Here is an 18,510-nt window from a genome sequence, read left to right on the forward strand (position 1 = left end):
AAAAAGTATTTAGTCAGCCAGCAATTGTGCAAGTTCTCCCACTTAAAAAGATGAGAGAGGCCTGTAATTTTCATCATAGGTACACGTCAACTATGACAGACAAAATGAGGAAAAAAAATCCAGAAAATCACATTGTAGGATTTTTAATAAATTTATTTGCAAATTATGGTGGAAAATAAGTATTTGGTCAACTACAAACAAGCAAGATTTCTGGCTCTCACAGACCTGTAACTTCTTCTTTAAGAGGCTCCTCTGTCCTCCACTCGTTACCTGTATTAATGGCACCTGTTTGAACTTGTTATCAGTATAAAAGACACCTGTCCACAACCTCAAACAGTCACACTCCAAACTCCACTATGGCCAAGACCAAAGAGCTGTCAAAGGACACCAGAAACAAAATTGTAGACCTGCACCAGGCTGGGAAGACTGAATCTGCAATAGGTAAGCAGCTTGGTTTGAAGAAATCAACTGTGGGAGCAATTATTAGGAAATGGAAGACATACAAGACCACTGATAATCTCCCTCGATCTGGGGCTCCACGCAAGATCTCACCCCGTGGGGTCAAAATGAATGACCTGCATGGGGGGACCTAGTGAATGACCTGCAGAGAGCTGGGACCAAAGTAACAAAGCCTACCATCAGTAACACACTACGCCGCCAGGGACTCAAATCCTGCAGTGCCAGACGTGTCCCCCTGCTTAAGCCAGTACATGTCCAGGCCCGTCTGAAGTTTGCTAAAGTGCATTTGGATGATCCAGAAGAGGATTGGGAGAATGTCATATGGTCAGATGAAACCAAAATATAACTTTTTGGGAAAAACTCAACTTGTCGTATTTGGAGGACAAAGAATGCTGAGTTGCATCCAAAGAACACCATACCTACTGTGAAGCATGGGGGTGGAAACATCATGCTTTCGGGCTGTTTTTCTGCAAAGGGACCAGGACGACTGATCCGTGTAAAGGAAAGAATGAATGGGGCCATGTATCGTGAGATTTTGAGTGAAAACCTCCTTCCATCAGCAAGGGCATTGAAGATGAAACGTGGCTGGGTCTTTCAGCATGACAATGATCCCAAACACACCGCCCGGGCAACGAAGGAGTGGCTTCGTAAGAAGCATTTCAAGGTCCAACCCCATAGAAAATCTTTGGAGGGAGTTGAAAGTCTGTGTTGCCCAGCGACAGCCCCAAAACATCACTGCTCTAGAGGAGATCTGCATGGAGGAATGGGCCAAAATACCAGCAACAGTGTGTGAAAACCTTGTGAAGACTTACAGAAAACGTTTGACCTGTGTCATTGCCAACAAAGGATATATAACAAAGTATTGAGAAACTTTTGTTATTGACCAAATACTTATTTTCCACCATAATTGTAATTATTAACATTACATTTTTTTTTCTCATTTTGTCTGTCATAGTTGACGTGTACCTATGATGAAAATTACAGGCCTCTCTCATCTTTTTAAGTGGGAGAACTTGCACAATTGGTGGCTGACTAAATACTTTTTTTCTCCACTGTATGTATTGTCTATTTTTAGTTGAACCCTGGGTTGAATTGAAACAATAGCTGTTGATGACTTTGCAAATGCTATATAGGCCTAAAAAGCTAAATTGATGATATTTGAGTGATAAAGTATGGTCACATTTAATTTGCTCTGTTAAATCTACTCTTTGGAATGACTTTGATAGCAACAATGAATCTATTTAGTTCTTAAGTGGAGATTTTGTAACAATCATTCTCACGATAGCACATTGGTAATAGGACCATGCCTCAGGACTACCTGGCTTGATGACTCCTTGCTGTCCCCAGTCGTGCTGCTGTGCCAGTTCCACTCTTCTGCCTGCGGCTATGGAACCCTGACCTGTTCACGGGACGTGCTACCTTGTCCCAGACCTGCTGTTTTCAACTCTCTCTACTGCACCTGCTATTTCAATCTCTAAATTCCCGGCTATGAAAAGCCAAGTACATTTACTCCTGATGTACTGACCTGTTGCAACCTCTACAACCACTGTGATTATTATTTGACCCTGCTAGTCATCTATGAACGTTTGAACATCTTGGAGAAAAATCTGGTCTTAATGGCCATGTACTGTTATAATCTCCACCCGGCACAATCAGAAGAGGACTGGCCACCCCTCAGAGCCTGGTTCCTCTCTAGGTTTCTTCCTAGGTTTCTGCCTTTCTAGGGAGTTTTTCCTAGCCACCGTGCTTCTACATCTGCATTGCTCGCTGTTTGGGGTTTTAGGCTGGGTTTCTGTATAGCACTTTGTGACATCTGCTGATGTAAAAAGGGCTTTATAAATAAATGTGATTGATTGATTGAGTGATTGTTTTGTTTTTTCTGATAGTAGATATAACATTGAAGATTTGACATTGTTTTAAAGGTAGAAACTCAACATATTTTATACAGGGTTTGTCTATGTTGAAATTTGGTTACCAGGGTGACATAATCCTGTGGTTGAAATTTCACCATCAAAACAACAGTTTTGAGGTTTGATTACTTTTTTGTAATCAATCAATGCATTTTACACATAGATTCCACGTCACAGTACATTGACAAATTACACTGAAACAACGTTGATTCAACCAGTTTGTGCCCAGTGGGTCATCTCTGGGTTTTACAGTGCATCCCAATCACCATCCAATCACCTGTGGTCCTCTGTAGCTCAATTGGTAGAGCATGGCGCTTGTAATGCCAGGGTAGTGGGTTCTATCCCCGGGACCACCCATATGTAAAAATGTATGCACACATGACTGTAAGTCGCTTTGGATAAAAGCGTCTGCTAAATGGTATATTATATTATATGCAACACACTACAAAATCCTGCTCTGACGTTTACTTATCTATTTTTCACATAACATGTATTTTTCTTAAAACTGCATTGTTGGTTAAGGGCTTGTAAGTAAGCATTTCACTGTATTCGGCGCATGTGACAAATACAATTTGATTTGATTTGATTACTGTGGTCTATTGGTAAATTAATCTGTGCTCAGTTCCTGTACGCATAGGAACATGAGATCAACAGCTATATCTTTTCAATTAAACCTGACACCAATCATCCACTAGTTGAGGTTTCTGGGCTACCTGGGTAGGTTGTAGAGAGGAGCCATTCTAAGGCAGGCCACCACAGCTCTCTTCCTCTGTTTTGATAACACCTTGTGCCACACTGCCTTCTTCCTCTGGGGATGCTCTACCTATGGACAAAGGCAACTGTTCAGATTCAGATGACGATCAAATTGCATACTTTTCACAAGGTGTTTTGTTACACAACAATAGCCAAGTCTAAATAGCTTTGGGAGCCAGAGAGTAGCTTACTTCTGTGATTCAAGGCTCTACTAAAAGCTCTACTAATAGCATATAATAGGGTAAGAGAACAGCCTTCTCTAAGCCCACCTGGTCCAGGTGGTAAAGCACGCGAGCAATGTCCAGGACCCTTTCTACTGTCCTCAGAGGGTCCGAGGTGTCCCCTGTGGGGCCTGGGAAGTCCCTGAACAGGACATCCTGCCACCGAGCCCCTGGAGCCTCCCGCTGGTACAACACAGAGAGCAGACTGTTAGCACAATCTTTACTGGGACTTGGCGCATACACATTCATTGTTTCCCCTATATGCATTTAGCAGCCCCACTGCAAAATAAGTAAATCATTGTAATTATAATGAAGTGTAAATGTATGCCCCAGGAAGGCCCCATCCGCTGCCTCCCCGCAGGACAACATCAGTGTGTTAAATAGACTTATTTAGGAAAAGTCAAGGACAGGACATGACTTGAAAAATGGCTAAGATATTACATTTTTGTATTCACATGATGCTCAAAAGACATAATTGGCGGTTCTAGTTCATGGGGTTAGATTACTGGAGCTGATCATGTGTGTTTTTTTACATGGATGTATTCAGTTCATTTACGTTATATGAGAATTGAAGTGGCAAAAATAGCATATTTTTAATAGCTACATATGATGTGGGCAAGTTAATAGATGGTTTGGACCTATGGTACCTGTGTGTTCTGTGTGCTATGAGTACAACAAGGAAAACCATGGGGTTTAAATCATATGTACTATGACTGAAATTACTTTGCTCTGAAGATGTAGCAGGCCATTACGAATGCTCTCTCGAATCTCGTCCTCTGTGTCCTTCTGTGAAAAGCAATCACCTGTCATTATTAACGATAGCAGATTGGAGACACAAAACATGGGGTTTGCAGGTTGCAGTTACATGACATGAAGTTCCAAAACATATTGGAGCAGCATCATGCATAGACATGTCATTTACATGCTGCACTCACTCCCTGACAGGTCGTCATTGTAAATACGAATTTGTTCTTAACTGACTTACCTGTATAAATAAAGGTGAAATAAAAAATGACATTGTAGTTCATTGTGCAGTGAAAGATGAAAGTGTTTGTTTAGTACTCCACATTCCATACCTGAGTGAAGCGACTCTTGACCAGTGTGATAAGGCCGTGGTCTGCTGGGGAACACACACTCAGTCCCACAGGAAGCAATCTCTTCAGGGAGGCTACGATGAGAGAGGTGTGTGTGGAATAGCGGTCCCCCTTTCGCTTCATCTTCCTCCTCTCCTGGTCCGACACCTGCTCATTGAAAACCATGAATAGAAACACATAGTGGTGGTTGACTTATAGTACAATCATTCCCTTTGCATGGACAGAATGTAAATGATTTATTCATATGTTTTACGCAACCACAAAGCACACATATAACAGACACCCAGTGCAGTTTGTGGTAGTTAAGAAACAAATCTGTAAGGTTCTCACCTTGGACATTTTGTGATTGTTTTTATTGACCAAGAAAGCCATGTTGTTGATCTCATTCTGGACCACATAGTTCTGTTCCTCCCATTTGAAGTTCTGCAGTAGCAAATCAAATGAATTACAGGTGAGAACATCATTAAGATGTGAGGCAACATCCAAATCTTTGTTATTTTACTCACGTGAGACTTGGCCCAGAATATGAAGATCTCTGCCACCATGCCGAACATCTTCTCAGCATCATGGTTCGGTTCCTGTAGCCAACTTGCTCTGAAACAACAACATGAGAGAGCTGTAAACAAAATGCATGAACACATTCTACACTGAACAAAAATCCCTGTTAGTGAGCATTTCTCCTTTGCCAAGATAATACATCCACCTGACAAGTGTGGCATATCAAGAAGCTGATTAAACAGCATGACCATCATACAGGTGCACATTGTGCTGGGGACAATAAAATGGCACTCTAAAATGTGCAGTTTGGTCACACAACACAATGAAAAAGATTTCTCAAGTTTTGAGGGAGAGTGCAATTGGCATGCTGAATGCAGGAATGTCCACCAAAGCTGTTGCCAGATAATTGAATGTTCATTTCTCTACCATAAGCCGCCTCCAACGTCTTTTTAGAGAATTTGGCAGTACGTCCAACCGGCCTCACATCCGCAGACCACGTGTATGGCGTCGTGTGGGCGAGCGGTTTGCTGATGTCAACGTTTTGAATAGAGTGCCCCATGGTGGCCGTGGGGTTATGGTATGGGCAGGCATAAGTTACGGACAACGAACACAATTGCATTTTATCGATGGCAATTTGAATGCACAGAGATACCGTGACGCGATCCAGAGGCTCATTGTCGTGCCATTCATCCGCCACCATCACCTCATGTTTCAGCATGATAATGCACAGCCCCATGTCGCAAGGATTTGTACACAATTCCTGGAAGCTGAAAATGTCCCAGTTCTTCCATGGCCTGCATACTCACCAGACATGTCACCCATTGAGCATGTTTGGGATGCTCTGGATCTAAGTATACGACAGTGTGTTCCAGTTCCCGCAACTTCGCACAGCCATTGAAGAGGAGTGGGACAACATTCCACAGGCCACAATCAACAGCCTGATCAACTCTATGCGGAAGAGATGTGTCGTGCTGCATGAGGCAAATGGTGGTCACACCAGATACTGACTGGTTTTCTGATCCACACCCCTACCTGTATTTTTTTAGGTATCTGTGCTCCCGAGTGATGTAGCGGTGAGGCACTGCATCTCAGTGCTTGAGGCATTACTACAGACCCCCTGGTTCGATTCCAGGCTGTATCACAACCGGCCGTGATTGGGAGTCCCATAGGGCGGAGCACAATTGGCCCAGCGTCGTCCGGGTTTGGCCGGTGTAGGCCGTCATTGTAAATAAGAATTTGTTCTTAACTGACTTGCCTAGTTAAATAAAGGTAAAATAAAAAAATTATAAATAAACAGATGCATGTCTATATTCCCAGTCATGTGAAATCCATAGATTAGGGCATAATTAATTTATTTCAATTGACCGATTTCTTTATATGAACTCTAACTCAGTAAAATCTTTGAAATTGTTAACATGTTGTGTTTATATTTTAGTTCAGTATAATATTGTCAGAATCTCAGATGTAAAAATCTAAGGCACTGCATCGCAGTGTTGCGATATCACTACAGCCTGGGGTTCAATCCCAGGCTGTGTCACAACCGGCCGTGACCGGGAGTCCCATAGGGCGGCGCACAATTGGCCCAGCGTCGTCCGGGTTAGGGAAGGGTTTGGCTGGGGGGGCTTTACTTGGCTCATTGCGCTCTAGCGACTCCTTGTGGTGGGCCTGGCGCCTGCAAGCTGACTTCAGTTGTCAGTTGAACAGTGTTTCTTCCGACACACTGGTGCGGCTGGCTTCAGGGTTAAGCGAGCGGGTGTTAAGAAGCAGTGCGGTTCCGGAGGATGCAAAACTTGACCTTCCCCTCTCCCGAGCCCGTTGTGGAGTTGCAGCGATGAGACAAAATTGTAATTGGATTGCAATTGGATATCACAAAATTGGGGGTAAAATTACAAAAAAATCATAAGAAAACACCACTTTTCATGCCAAAATATAACCTTGAATGTTAGTCATTGGTGGCATGTTGATACATTACTGGTTTGTTATGTATTCAATAATGATCAGTGAATATTATAATGTTCCCTCCCATATCTCCATCCATCCCCTGGGCAGAACGCCTTACCTATTGTAGTCCACAAATGGAATGAGGACAGGGTAAAAGGCGTAAAGGTCTCGCACCAGCACAATGAATTTCTCCTGAATCAATAGCTCCGCCTCAGACGCATCGGCCCTCCCCTCAGCCTTCATCTGCTCCTCCTCCTGAAGCACTGACTCCGCCCTCTTCTTCAGTTTCTCCATCAGAGGCAGGAAGTGGCTCCTCAGCAACTGGGGGTGGGCCTGGCAGATGATTGGCTGAGAGAAAACTGAAAGGAAGGATTCCAATTAATTTAGTCATTCAGCAGATGCTTTTATTCAGAGAATCTGACAATTAGTGCTTTAGAATGAGAGAACTGATTGATACAATCATGATGACATGAGTGGAAGGAATGTCTAGATGAAACAACTAGGAAATTAGGCCTGAAAGTGTTTAAATGAACACTGTTTCATGGTGCCACAAACAATGAGTAATAGTGAGTGATTGAGGCTATGAGGCAAACATATGGACTGAAGACAACTGGATCCTGTGCAGGGCTGTGATGGGAACTAATATATCATCCTTAGGGTGAACAGTAGACGCAGATGAAAAAGCAGTATAGGGCTACCTGCCAGGCGCTTCATCCAGTCTCCCTGGCCTGTTCCCAGGTGGTTGTGGATGATGCGGAGGATGTTGCCCAGCAGGGTGCTGGCATGCTGGGAGGTGAGTGAGGTGCAGAACGGGCTCTCCAGTTGGCCCTCGGGGCCATGCTGCCACCAGCGGGACACGTAGCTGCAGAGCAAGGGCAGGGTGACCTCGGTGACATGGCTGTACTGGGCCTGGAGCGTCCCTGAGCCTGACCCTGCCAGCTCCTCCACCTCCCCCAGAAGCTGCTGCAGAGATGGCAAGAGAGGACACACCTCCTCCACCTTGTCTGGAACTCCCACATCTGAAACAGAGGAGAAGGGACAGCTTCAAATGCCTCAGCTACACGCTTTGAAAAAAAGGTTGTTTGTGAAAAGGCTCTACAAGAAACCCAAATGAGTTCTACCTGGAACCAAAAAGGTTTCTTCAAAGTTTTTTTTTCTAAGAGTGCAACTAAATAGAGTTAATTAAAAATTAAAAATAGCATGTGCAGTGAAGCACAGTGTGCAGTGTGTGAGAGGGTAGTAGGTGTGTGTATGGTTACCCTCTCGCTCTCTGGGGCTCATGGTGTTGTAGATGGAGTAAGGGTTGTCCTCATTCAGAGCTGGCTCCAGGAAACTCACAGGGAAAGCCCCTGACAGCGCTGCCAGACAAGCTCCTGCTGATGGTCTCTGCCTGCAAACACACACAAACAGATTGCTGACAGCTCTGGACAGCACTGTCTCCCACACACTACGCCATGTGCATGACAACACAGCCATATTAAGCCACGGAGAGAGAGGAATATTGATGTGTACAGAGTCGTGCATACTTTATGATTGTATTAATCTGGAGCATATACAAACATATACATTAACTGTCACATACTGGAATGTTACATCACACAAAGCTAAATGTCAAAAAGTACCCCTCCGCGTAGAAGCTTTTGCTGATGCCAAGTGAGTGGAGGCTGTTGAGGATCTTATAACAGGACACCTGGACACTGTCCACTGTAAAGGAGAAGGTGAGACTCACTGAATAAATCCCTCTGAAGCTTAGATTTCTAGACAACTTCCTGAGTGTTGGCTGGTGGCCAGAGTGTGAAGGCTAGAGGGAAGTTGATATGTAGAGACAGAGAGGGCTCACAGTGGGTGAGATTTGATTAATGTAATAAATAATTAGTGAATAGCCGTAGTGATCACTGGCAGAGAGAATGTGCCACCTCGCCATGTAAATGACTGAGATTGAATGAGATGAGGTATGGAAGCTGGCTGAGAGGGGAGGGCATCTCTGAATTATTTAAGAGGTCTTAAATTCAGCTGCTCACTGCCATCTCACCCGCTACCAGACATATGGAGGACATTGACAATGTACAGTATGAGGGAAGATGGGCTCCTGTGGACACCGTAGTTGGAAGACAAGAGGTTGTGATTACAGATTGACTTGGGTGATTTTATTCACACTCTATTGATACTGTGGGTTTTGAGAGTGACTGAGTCATACAGCCAGCAGATTAGCATTTTTCGTCATGAATCTTGTTCTGGAGGCAGCTCTGCAGCGGTCACTAGCCGGCACAGCCACAAAGTCATACAATCAGATTTTAAACCTAATCCTAACCATAACCATATATATATATATATATATATATATATATATATATATATATATATATATATATATATATATTTTTTAACCCTAACCTTAACCACACTGCTAGCCCCAATTCCTAACCTTAAATTAAGATCAAAAAGCTAATTTTAGTTTTCATGAACTTTTACAATAAAGCCAATTTTGACATTGCAGCTGGCCTATCTAGCGGAAAATCGCTCAGTTCTGCCTCCAGGACAAGACTCATTTGAATAAACGTCAACCGGGAAAATACTTGAGTCAAGACATCCATTTATCCCACCAGTAACCATAAATACCTTACTCAATTTTGAGAGGATCAATGATTATTCTGATGTGGTGCCTCCCCAAACTGACAAACTCTCATAATAACACCATATCATTCTACCTCCCAGGATACAGAACATGAGCCACACGTACCCAAGAGGTCTTCTCCATACTGGTTGTGGCTGAGGTGTTCAAACATGGCGGTGAGAGTGGGCAGCAGGGCGGTGGTGGTATAGTCTAGGATCTGGGCCACCCCTCTGGACTGAGTCCTGCTCTGGGTCATAGAGAGGTTCTCCACGGTCATCTCCAGGTCCACCGCTGCAGCCTCGAAGAAGGACCGTAGCGAGACCCTGGCTGATTCTGGAGCAGTCTTCATCAATGTCCTGAAGGAGGTTACCCATATTATTGAATGAATTGAATGCCATTATTGGATCGTGTTCCACATCTGGTCTAAATTAGCAATATACTGTTTATAATGTTAAAGAGTATAATTTGCAAACATGAATGAAGAGCATTTTTATATAGTATTTTTCTTCATCAAATATATCTGCTCACTAAAGAAAGAGTACTACACATGAGTCCTCTAGCTATTGGCAATACTATTTGTTCATTTATCAACTGAATCCTTTATCTAAGCAGGTGAGTTCCATTGAGATAGCAATCTTACGAGGTAGCCCTGGCACCAACAGTGATACCAACAGATATCAGATATCATCAAGGTATCAGTGCCTGAGTGACAACAGCTCAGCCGACATGGGTAACAGTGAGACCGTGTTATCTACCTGACATCCAGAGACTGGGCCAGTATGAGAAGACAGGTGACGATGGAAGGTGCATCACTCCCTGTTGGAAACACACACAGGGGAAATCAAAATCATAGGGATCATAATCTCATAAACTGCTGATAGGATCTGGGGCTTAGGTGTGTGGAGACGGATAGGTTATGTGTCTATGTACACACTAAAAACAAATGGTTCTATATAGTGCCAAATAAAGGTTATTTGGCTTGAAACCATAGCGGAACCCTTTTTGGTTCTATATGGAACCTTTTTTTTAAGGTTCTATAAAGAATCATGCTCATAAGGTTCTAAATGGAACCTGTATGGTGCTACAAAGAACCATTTCATAAGGTTATATAAAGAACCATTAAAAAAGGTTCTAAATACCACCAAAAAAGGGTTCCACTAGTTACAACCCTTTTTAGGGCTATATAGACCCCTTTTTTATGGTTCTTTATAAAACCTTTATGGAGAATGGTTCTATAAAGAACCTTTCTCAATCTCAAAGTGTCACGCTCTGGCTCCGGGACTGTGTAGTTTGAGCCAGGGTGTATTCATTTGGTTGTGTTGGGTATAGGGTGTGTTCGTTTTGTTGTGTTTTGGTTGGTTGTCTTTGGTTGTGTTTTCGTGGTTAATCGAGTGACTCCCAATCAGAGGTAACGAGTGTCAGCTGTCGGCTCGTTATCTCTGATTGGGAGCCATATTTAAACTGTCTGTGTTCACCTTGTGGTTGTGGGTTTTTGTTCCATGTTCAGTCATTGTCACTGTGGACTTCACTATCGTCATTTGTTTTGTTGTTTTCGTGGTTGCTTTAATTTAATAAAGTCAACATGTTCGCTCAACACGCTGCGCCTTGGTCCACTTCCTTAGACGATCGTGACAGAAAAACCCACCACAAAAGGACCAAGCAGCGTATACAGGAACACCCGCAGGAGAGAACGCTGGTGGATGTCCTCCTCGGCTGGGGACATATTACGCAGGAGGAGGCCGTCCGGTACCGGAGGGCGATGAAGGGGGAGACCCAGGATGGAGAGGAGCAACGGCGTCAGCAGGGCCATAGTCGGATGGAAGAGAGGCAACCCCAAAGAAATTTTGGGGGGGGGCACATGGCTTGGGCGGCTGGGCAGCAGGCGGCTGCTACAGGACGTTTTGGAGAGGTGGTCACCGGGTGTTGGGAGGCAGAAGGCAGGTTGGCGAGGCCTGGAGGTAGAGCGGAACCAACTTCCCGTACTCAGGCATGGCAGCATGAGACGGGGCAGGTTCCGCGGTATGCGGAGCAGCGTACTGTGCCACGAGTGGTCCGGCACAGTCCTGTACGTCCTGTGCAAGCACCCCGCACGTGTCGTGCGAAGGGGGGGATGCAGCCAGGACGGAGTGTGCCGGCTCTACGCTCGAGGTTTCCAGTGCCTCTCCGCGGTCCCGGATATCCTGCTCCCGTATCGCGTGCTGTCATGTCGGTACGGGTTCACAGCCCTGTACGTCCTGTGCGGATGCCTCACGCAGAGTGTGTGAAGGTAGGCATCCAGCCAGGACGGGTGGTGGCCGCTCTTCGCTCCAGGTCTCCTATCCGTCTCCACAGTCCGGTGAGGCCTGTCCCAGCTCCACGCACTAAACCTACGGTGTGCGTCGCCAGCCCAGCCCGGCCGGTTCCTGCTCCACGCACAGAACCTACGGTGTGCGTCGCCAGCCCGACCCGGCCTGTTCCTGCCACTCGCACCAAACCAGGGGTGCGAGACGCCAGCCTGGTCCAGCCCGTTCCTGCTACTCGCACCAAGCCAGGGGTACGAGTCGTCGGCCTGGTCCAGCCCGTTCCTGCTACTCGCACCAAGCCAAGGGTGTGAGTCGTCAGCCTGGTTCAGCTCGTCCCTGCTACTCGCACCAAGCCAAGGGTGCGAGTCGTCAGCCTGGTCCAGCCCGTTCCTGCTACTCGCACCAAGCCAGGGGTACGAGTGCGTCGGCCTGGTCCAGCCCGTTCCTGCTACTCGCACCAAGCCAAGGGTGCGAGTGCGTCAGCCTGGTTCAGCTCGTCCCTGCTACTCGCACCAAGCCAAGGGGTGCGAGCCGTCAGCCTGATCCAGCCCATTCCTGCTACTCGCACCAAGCCAGGGATGCGAGTCTTCAGCCTGGTGAGGCCTGTTCCGGCTCCACGCACCAGGCAAAGGGTGCGTATCGTCTGCCAGGTCCGGTCCATTCCTACCTCACGCGCCAAGCCAGGGGGTGCGGGTCGGAGGTCCTGATCCAGCAAGCGGGGTCAGATCGGACCGGGGGCACTACGGGGGGAGTGAAGTGGGGTGGTGGTCAAGCCCGGAGCCGGAGCCGCCTCCGAGGAGCAACACCCACCCAGCCCTCCCCTATTTTGGGGTGTAGGCGCGGTCGGAGTCCGCGCCTTTAGGGGGGGGTACTGTCACGCTCTGGCTCCGGGACTGTGTAGTTTGAGCCAGGGTGTATTCATTTGGTTGTGTTGGGTATAGGGTGTGTTCGTTTTGTTGTGTTTTGGTTGGTTGTCTTTGGTTGTGTTTTCGTGGTTAATCGAGTGACTCCCAATCAGAGGTAACGAGTGTCAGCTGTCGGCTCGTTATCTCTGATTGGGAGCCATATTTAAACTGTCTGTGTTCACCTTGTGGTTGTGGGTTTTTGTTCCATGTTCAGTCATTGTCACTGTGGACTTCACTATCGTCATTTGTTTTGTTGTTTTCGTGGTTGCTTTAATTTAATAAAGTCAACATGTTCGCTCAACACGCTGCGCCTTGGTCCACTTCCTTAGACGATCGTGACACAAAGGTTCTTTGTAGAACCATTCAGGGTTTTTTATTCTGGTGTAATAGCCATATTATATTGTTAAAATTACAGGTTTTATTATTGTGTTAATTAACAAGTTGAATCAGGTGTGCTAGCTCTGGAACAGCTTGGGGTCCCTGAGGAGAGAATTGAGAACTACTGACTTAGTCAACAGTTCTCAAATGACACAAGGCCATACATGAGTCTTTCACAAGACACCGTCACTGGCCATAGTCATATATAACATGTAATAGCATAACACAACAGATTAAATCAACTGGAATGACACTCTCATTCATGGTTGCACAACAAGACCTGTGAACTAACCATGCCCCAAAATATCAGAATAAGCCACCTACATTATAATTATTACTAAAAGAGGAAAGAACCCTTTTTTGAACTGCAAAGAACCATTGAAGGGCTCGAAGGGTTCTTTGGGTCAGTATGGTTCCACATAAAACCATCACCCTTCCCAAATAACCCTTGAGGAACCCTAATTTGCTATTGTATATGTAGATGAACGCAAACAGTAGCAATATGAAAACATGAACAGGGACATGAGATGTAAACAGATCTTAAGTCAATAAGCTTCATGTTAACTTTATACCATCCTTACCAAACAGAGATATCCTGTGTCTGACAAGAGCTCCCAGTTTGCAGAACAGGCTGAAGATGGGAGGACAAGAGAGAGGGATGGAGAGAAGAGGAATAGAAAATGAAATATGTTGAGAATGCAAAAGGTAGAGAAGACAGAGGACACCTCTATGTTCCTGGGCACATGGGCATATTTAAAGCCAAGTTGGGTTAAATGCCCCTTTTTTAAAGTGCATAGACAAGACAAAAACAGTTATAAAGCTAAATGCTGCTAACGTTATTATTGTAATATGTTATTAACCGATACCTGGTGACCATCTCCTTCTCCTTATTGGAAGCGTGACCTCCGTTGCCTCGGGAGCTGGCTGCAGTGGACAGGAAGTAGAGGTGATGGTTCTTCAGGTACTGCTCCAGCAGGGGTAACGCCACCTGTGGGAGACAAGTGTTTTTAGGCAACTCTAACCCAATAGACTTAGCACACTATTGTGGTCCTCTGTAGCTCAGCTGGTAGAGCACAGCGCTTGTAACGCCAAGGTAGTGGGTTCGATCCCCGGGACCACCCATACACAAAAAAAATGTATGCACGCATGACTGTAAGTCGCTTTGGATAAAAGCGTCTGCTAAATGGCATATTATTATTATTATTATTATTTATTTGTGTCAGCACACCAATATAGACTATTCATATCACTTTATCAATGTAGTTTGGTAAATTGACCCTGTTTTAACACATTGTGTCTGTTTTGAGTTATTTCCTAAGGAAAAGTCATAGTTGTTGTGCTGTATTTGTTGCTATGTCTTAGCATTGATCTCTGTGTGGAGAGAATCAGTGGTCCCATCAGTGGGAATTAGCCCTTTTATTTTCTGTCTCTTTACAGGGAGCGTGGGAGGCTTAATCAATGGTCTGATGGCAATCGACATGCCCACATGGGTTTCCAAAATGGCTATATCAATTTCTGGAGCCACAGTAGCTTTCACTTACTGGGTTGCCCATGGCAACCTCCCAACAAAACGAATTAGCCTACATCAGTGTGTGGTCGTAAATAAATTAATAATAGCCAGAGCCATATCAAGCAGGACAACAGAGTGGAAATTGTTCTTTCACATCCACCTACAGCACATGCCCATCTCAGTTGTTGGACTGGAAAATAAAAGGGGTTTTACGTTTACAAACCTTGCTGAAAAAGTCAATCTGCTGCTGGTGGGGAGCCTCTACTTTTGCCATCTGACCTCTTGCCTGCATAACCTCTGAGGAAAAACACAACACATCCAATTACATGCTATGTGTTGTAAGAGATGAGTGAAACTTCTGACGTCACTTATAAAAGGAAAGATGGCTGATGCTATATGGCTACCATCCTTACCCAGCTCCTGCATGTGTTCTTGGGCCTCCTCTGTGTATGAGAGGAGCTGCTGTAGGAAGGTGTAGGCAAAGCGGTTTGCTATGGCTGGTGAATCCATCTCCGCTGCCTTTCTGTCCCTGTGCAGAGATGCAGCACTGTGATGTCATTAAGAAGTCAGGAAGACAGATTGTCTGGACACTATGAGGCTAATGGAGGTTTACTGTATACATTTGAGCAAGGCACTTAACCTAAAACGTTTCATTAAATATCGAACTGTTAAGGATGCACGACAATGATTAACCCCTTCCACTCTTGGGAATTGGCCTATATGGATAGGGCTACATTGAAAAAAATATGGTAGCAATTAAAAAAGAACAGTTTGGAGATTATGGGAAAATTATTAGACTAAAGGTGAGGACACAACTGTTCACCTGACACAAGACTGAATCCAAACATTACACTGTTGATTTTACATTTACTGTACTTTTCACCACTGAAAATACTCTGGATACATTCAGTAACATGATAAGAATATTATTGGAAAAGGGTTTGAGTGAGAGGTCTAACTGGGGTTTCCAAGTGGCCACACACCTCTCCAAAGTGTCCACAGTTCCTAAGTAATTTCAATGCACTTTTATGACTCAAAGAAGAGTCTTCAACTATAAGGTGATTTTCTTTTAGCTCTCCTAGCTGTGCCTTTGAGGAACAAGAGCAAAAACACTTGGTAGTTATTTTCTTTGGAACACAACTCTGCATCCCCACCTTCACACAATTAGTGTTGTTGTTTACGCAATCCAAAAACTGTCCATTATAAATCTGGGTCAGGTGGGCCTAATTTGAAAGCTTGTTCTATTGCCTACGTGACTAGCTAAATTATAAAATACGACCTTATATTGTTAGTCTTTCACTAAGCAATTCAGAGAAGCAGATCGTAATTTTGGCATGCATTGAATGGAGTCATGGGTGCATTCAGATACGTGGTCCGCAGCAGATTTTCTTCAAAATACAACAAAAATAGGTTAATTCATGTTCAGAACAACCCAGGGTATAACGTCATGTCATCTTGTAACTGTACATCAAACATAGTGATCATAAATGTTGACACTGTATATTATGAGTTTTATGATATGGAAATGTGAAGTGCACATTCAGACTCAAAGGTGTTTGGCTTGCTTGTATGACATCAAAGCGGAATTTATTATAATCCTCAACGTCTCATTTTTCAAAAGAAATAGAGTCCCCGTAAATTACAGCATTTCCCTCACAAATTTTTTTTGCAAAAGTTGCCCAATTAGCATTAAGGATAGGAGCAACTTCTTGTTGCGCGCGGTGCTCAAGTTCAGAACGTCTGTCAGTCAAAACCCATACAGTGCTGTGAAGCGCAGACCCAGAGCTCTGACGTCATGTATAACATGTTACTGTACAGCCACTGCGTTCCAATTATCGTGCTTATCAGGGTCCAAAGCTGCCATTTTCAACCATAAACGGGTACGAGTGTAAAGGGCTACAGAACAATGATCACTGACAATTAGCATCAGTTGTTAATAGTCCTTGAATGCCAGTTCCTCACCTCCACACTGTGTAGCCGTTCAGCTGGAAGAACTTGAGGACATCCTGGGCTTTCTCTCTCAGTTTGGCTTTCTCCTTGGTAGGGAGGGTATCATAGGGCACCAGTGTAGAATGACCCCCTCCCCCTGGAGTAACAAATCAGAACAAAGTATAATAGATGGACGGATGTGAAATTCAGAAAGGATATCCAGCGCATTTGAGGGAATTCACCAATCTTTTTCATATAAGCATTTATTTCAGATGCAAAGTCATTATGTAGATTAATCATTCTGCACAGTGCTTTGCTTCAGAACCACTGAGTAACTTTTTGGCCTGGTTTCAAGTTGCCAGAGGTACAGGAAATCACCTATAGGCACAACCCCTCTTAGAGCTTAATTAATCATGGTTTGTGATGAAATGCTACCTTTAGCATCCACTTCCTGCTTCTTCTTCCTGGACCAGGTGTTATGGTAGTTCTCAGCCAGCAATTCAGCCATAGACTGAAGGAAAGTATAAAACAATCAGTTATTATACAGTCAATAACAATAATCCTAATTGTATATGAATACAGTGTCTATGTCCTGACTTACACACTGATCCCATGAGAGTGTCACACTGCTCATGTCCATTGGCTTGGGGGTGAAGGTTGATGCTCCTTCAAACGACAGCTAAACCACAGACAGAGACATGCATTCATTTACATCTTTCTACGCATTCATTGCAATAGTTTAGTACATTCAGTGTGAATCAAAGCAACAGCAGCAACAACAACAACAACAACAACACCCCCAACAGCAACAATATGGACAGTACAGCTGCTCAGTTTCAATGAAGAAAGCAAGGAAGGAAGAAATGCAACAGATGGGAAAAAGTCAACAGGTTCATATCAGAGCAGGACTTAAACAAGGTCATGCCAACAGTACTGTGTGAGGGCCTATGGATTAAGGTCCTATAATACTGTAGTACTATACCTGTCCAGCCTGGGAGATGCGGCGTGAGCAGGTGAGTAGGCCAAGGCCATCTCCCTCTTTAGTTCTCTCTATTGTCCAGCCAAAGGCCAACATACTTCGCACTGTCTCCTTTATGGACCAGCGATACGCCTCTTTGTCCTGAGGAAAACCAATGTGACAGTAACAAACAGATGAGAAAACTTTGGAACTGCAATATGTTCACGACAGACAAATGCAGACAAATATTAGATATTTTATTCTAAATATCAATAAAATCCTAAAACAAACAGTACTCTGTATGTTGTAGCTTAGACCCACCCTCTCAGCCAGAGCTCTGTAGGGCTTCAGGAGAGGGTGTACTTTGGTCTTTTCACAGAGCTCCCCATGGACCCAGCCATTGGCAAACTGAAAGTCATAGCAAAGATAAACATACATCATTAATCATATACAGTATGATATTCATATACACACACAGCATAATCTTCTTCATACACAGCAGTTCACACATTACACAGAATGACAGTGTCCACAGAGTTCTTGCACAGTACATATTTTAAACTCAAAACAAATATACTCATAGTAAACTCAAAGCTCAGTTACCTTGTCCATTGACCACTTCTCATGGGTGTGTTCTGCATATTTATTCACCACAAACTCCAGTTTCTCTGGTACTGACACACTAACGGGTAAAAAATAATAACTTTATAACACATATCAGAACAATATAATATAAAAATGCTCCTTAAATAGACATATGCATTTATATTTTATAATATTATCAAACAATATATGTAGAGGGCGGCAGGCAGCCTAGCGGTTAGGAGCGTTGGGCCAGTAACCGTAAGGTCGCTGGTTCAAATCCCCGAGCCGACTAGGTGAAAAATGTGTCAATGTGCTCTTGAGCAAGGCACTTAACCCTAATTGCTCCAGGGTCGCCGTCAATAATGTCTGACCCTACTCTCCGAGAGGTGTCTCAGGGGGAGTGAGATATGTAAAAAAACAAATGTCCAATTCGTGTGTGAAATAGGACAAATGTAAGCACCCACTTTATTATT

At 44.3% G+C, this 18,510-nt stretch overlaps 1 protein-coding gene across 2 annotated transcripts in view; it reads right to left on the reverse strand.

Annotated features, from left to right (window-relative positions):
- The window catches only part of LOC121553321 (ryanodine receptor 2-like), a 96,226-nt gene that overhangs the window by 34,221 nt on the left and 43,495 nt on the right, over positions 1–18,510 (reverse strand). For both annotated transcript variants that reach the window (XR_006657919.1, XM_041866348.2), the window contains 22 exons: positions 18,056–18,134; positions 17,774–17,860; positions 17,477–17,614; positions 17,096–17,173; positions 16,930–17,005; positions 16,528–16,651; positions 14,979–15,094; positions 14,789–14,862; positions 13,922–14,043; positions 13,637–13,686; positions 10,246–10,306; positions 9,617–9,846; positions 8,499–8,580; positions 8,136–8,266; positions 7,575–7,895; positions 6,995–7,235; positions 4,944–5,031; positions 4,768–4,860; positions 4,420–4,584; positions 4,067–4,129; positions 3,392–3,526; positions 3,083–3,192 (listed from right to left, as the gene is read on the reverse strand). Coding sequence is in view for 1 of the 2 variants with exons in the window: in XM_041866348.2 (XP_041722282.2) it covers positions 3,083–3,192; positions 3,392–3,526; positions 4,067–4,129; positions 4,420–4,584; positions 4,768–4,860; positions 4,944–5,031; positions 6,995–7,235; positions 7,575–7,895; positions 8,136–8,266; positions 8,499–8,580; positions 9,617–9,846; positions 10,246–10,306; positions 13,637–13,686; positions 13,922–14,043; positions 14,789–14,862; positions 14,979–15,094; positions 16,528–16,651; positions 16,930–17,005; positions 17,096–17,173; positions 17,477–17,614; positions 17,774–17,860; positions 18,056–18,134 (2,664 nt within the window). In the remaining variant the exon portion in view is untranslated. The remainder of the gene's footprint in view (positions 1–3,082; positions 3,193–3,391; positions 3,527–4,066; positions 4,130–4,419; positions 4,585–4,767; positions 4,861–4,943; positions 5,032–6,994; positions 7,236–7,574; positions 7,896–8,135; positions 8,267–8,498; positions 8,581–9,616; positions 9,847–10,245; positions 10,307–13,636; positions 13,687–13,921; positions 14,044–14,788; positions 14,863–14,978; positions 15,095–16,527; positions 16,652–16,929; positions 17,006–17,095; positions 17,174–17,476; positions 17,615–17,773; positions 17,861–18,055; positions 18,135–18,510) is intronic.

The sequence above is a fragment of the Coregonus clupeaformis genome, chromosome 37 (genome assembly GCF_020615455.1).
Source record: "Coregonus clupeaformis isolate EN_2021a chromosome 37, ASM2061545v1, whole genome shotgun sequence".
Lineage (NCBI taxonomy): Eukaryota > Metazoa > Chordata > Actinopteri > Salmoniformes > Salmonidae > Coregonus > Coregonus clupeaformis.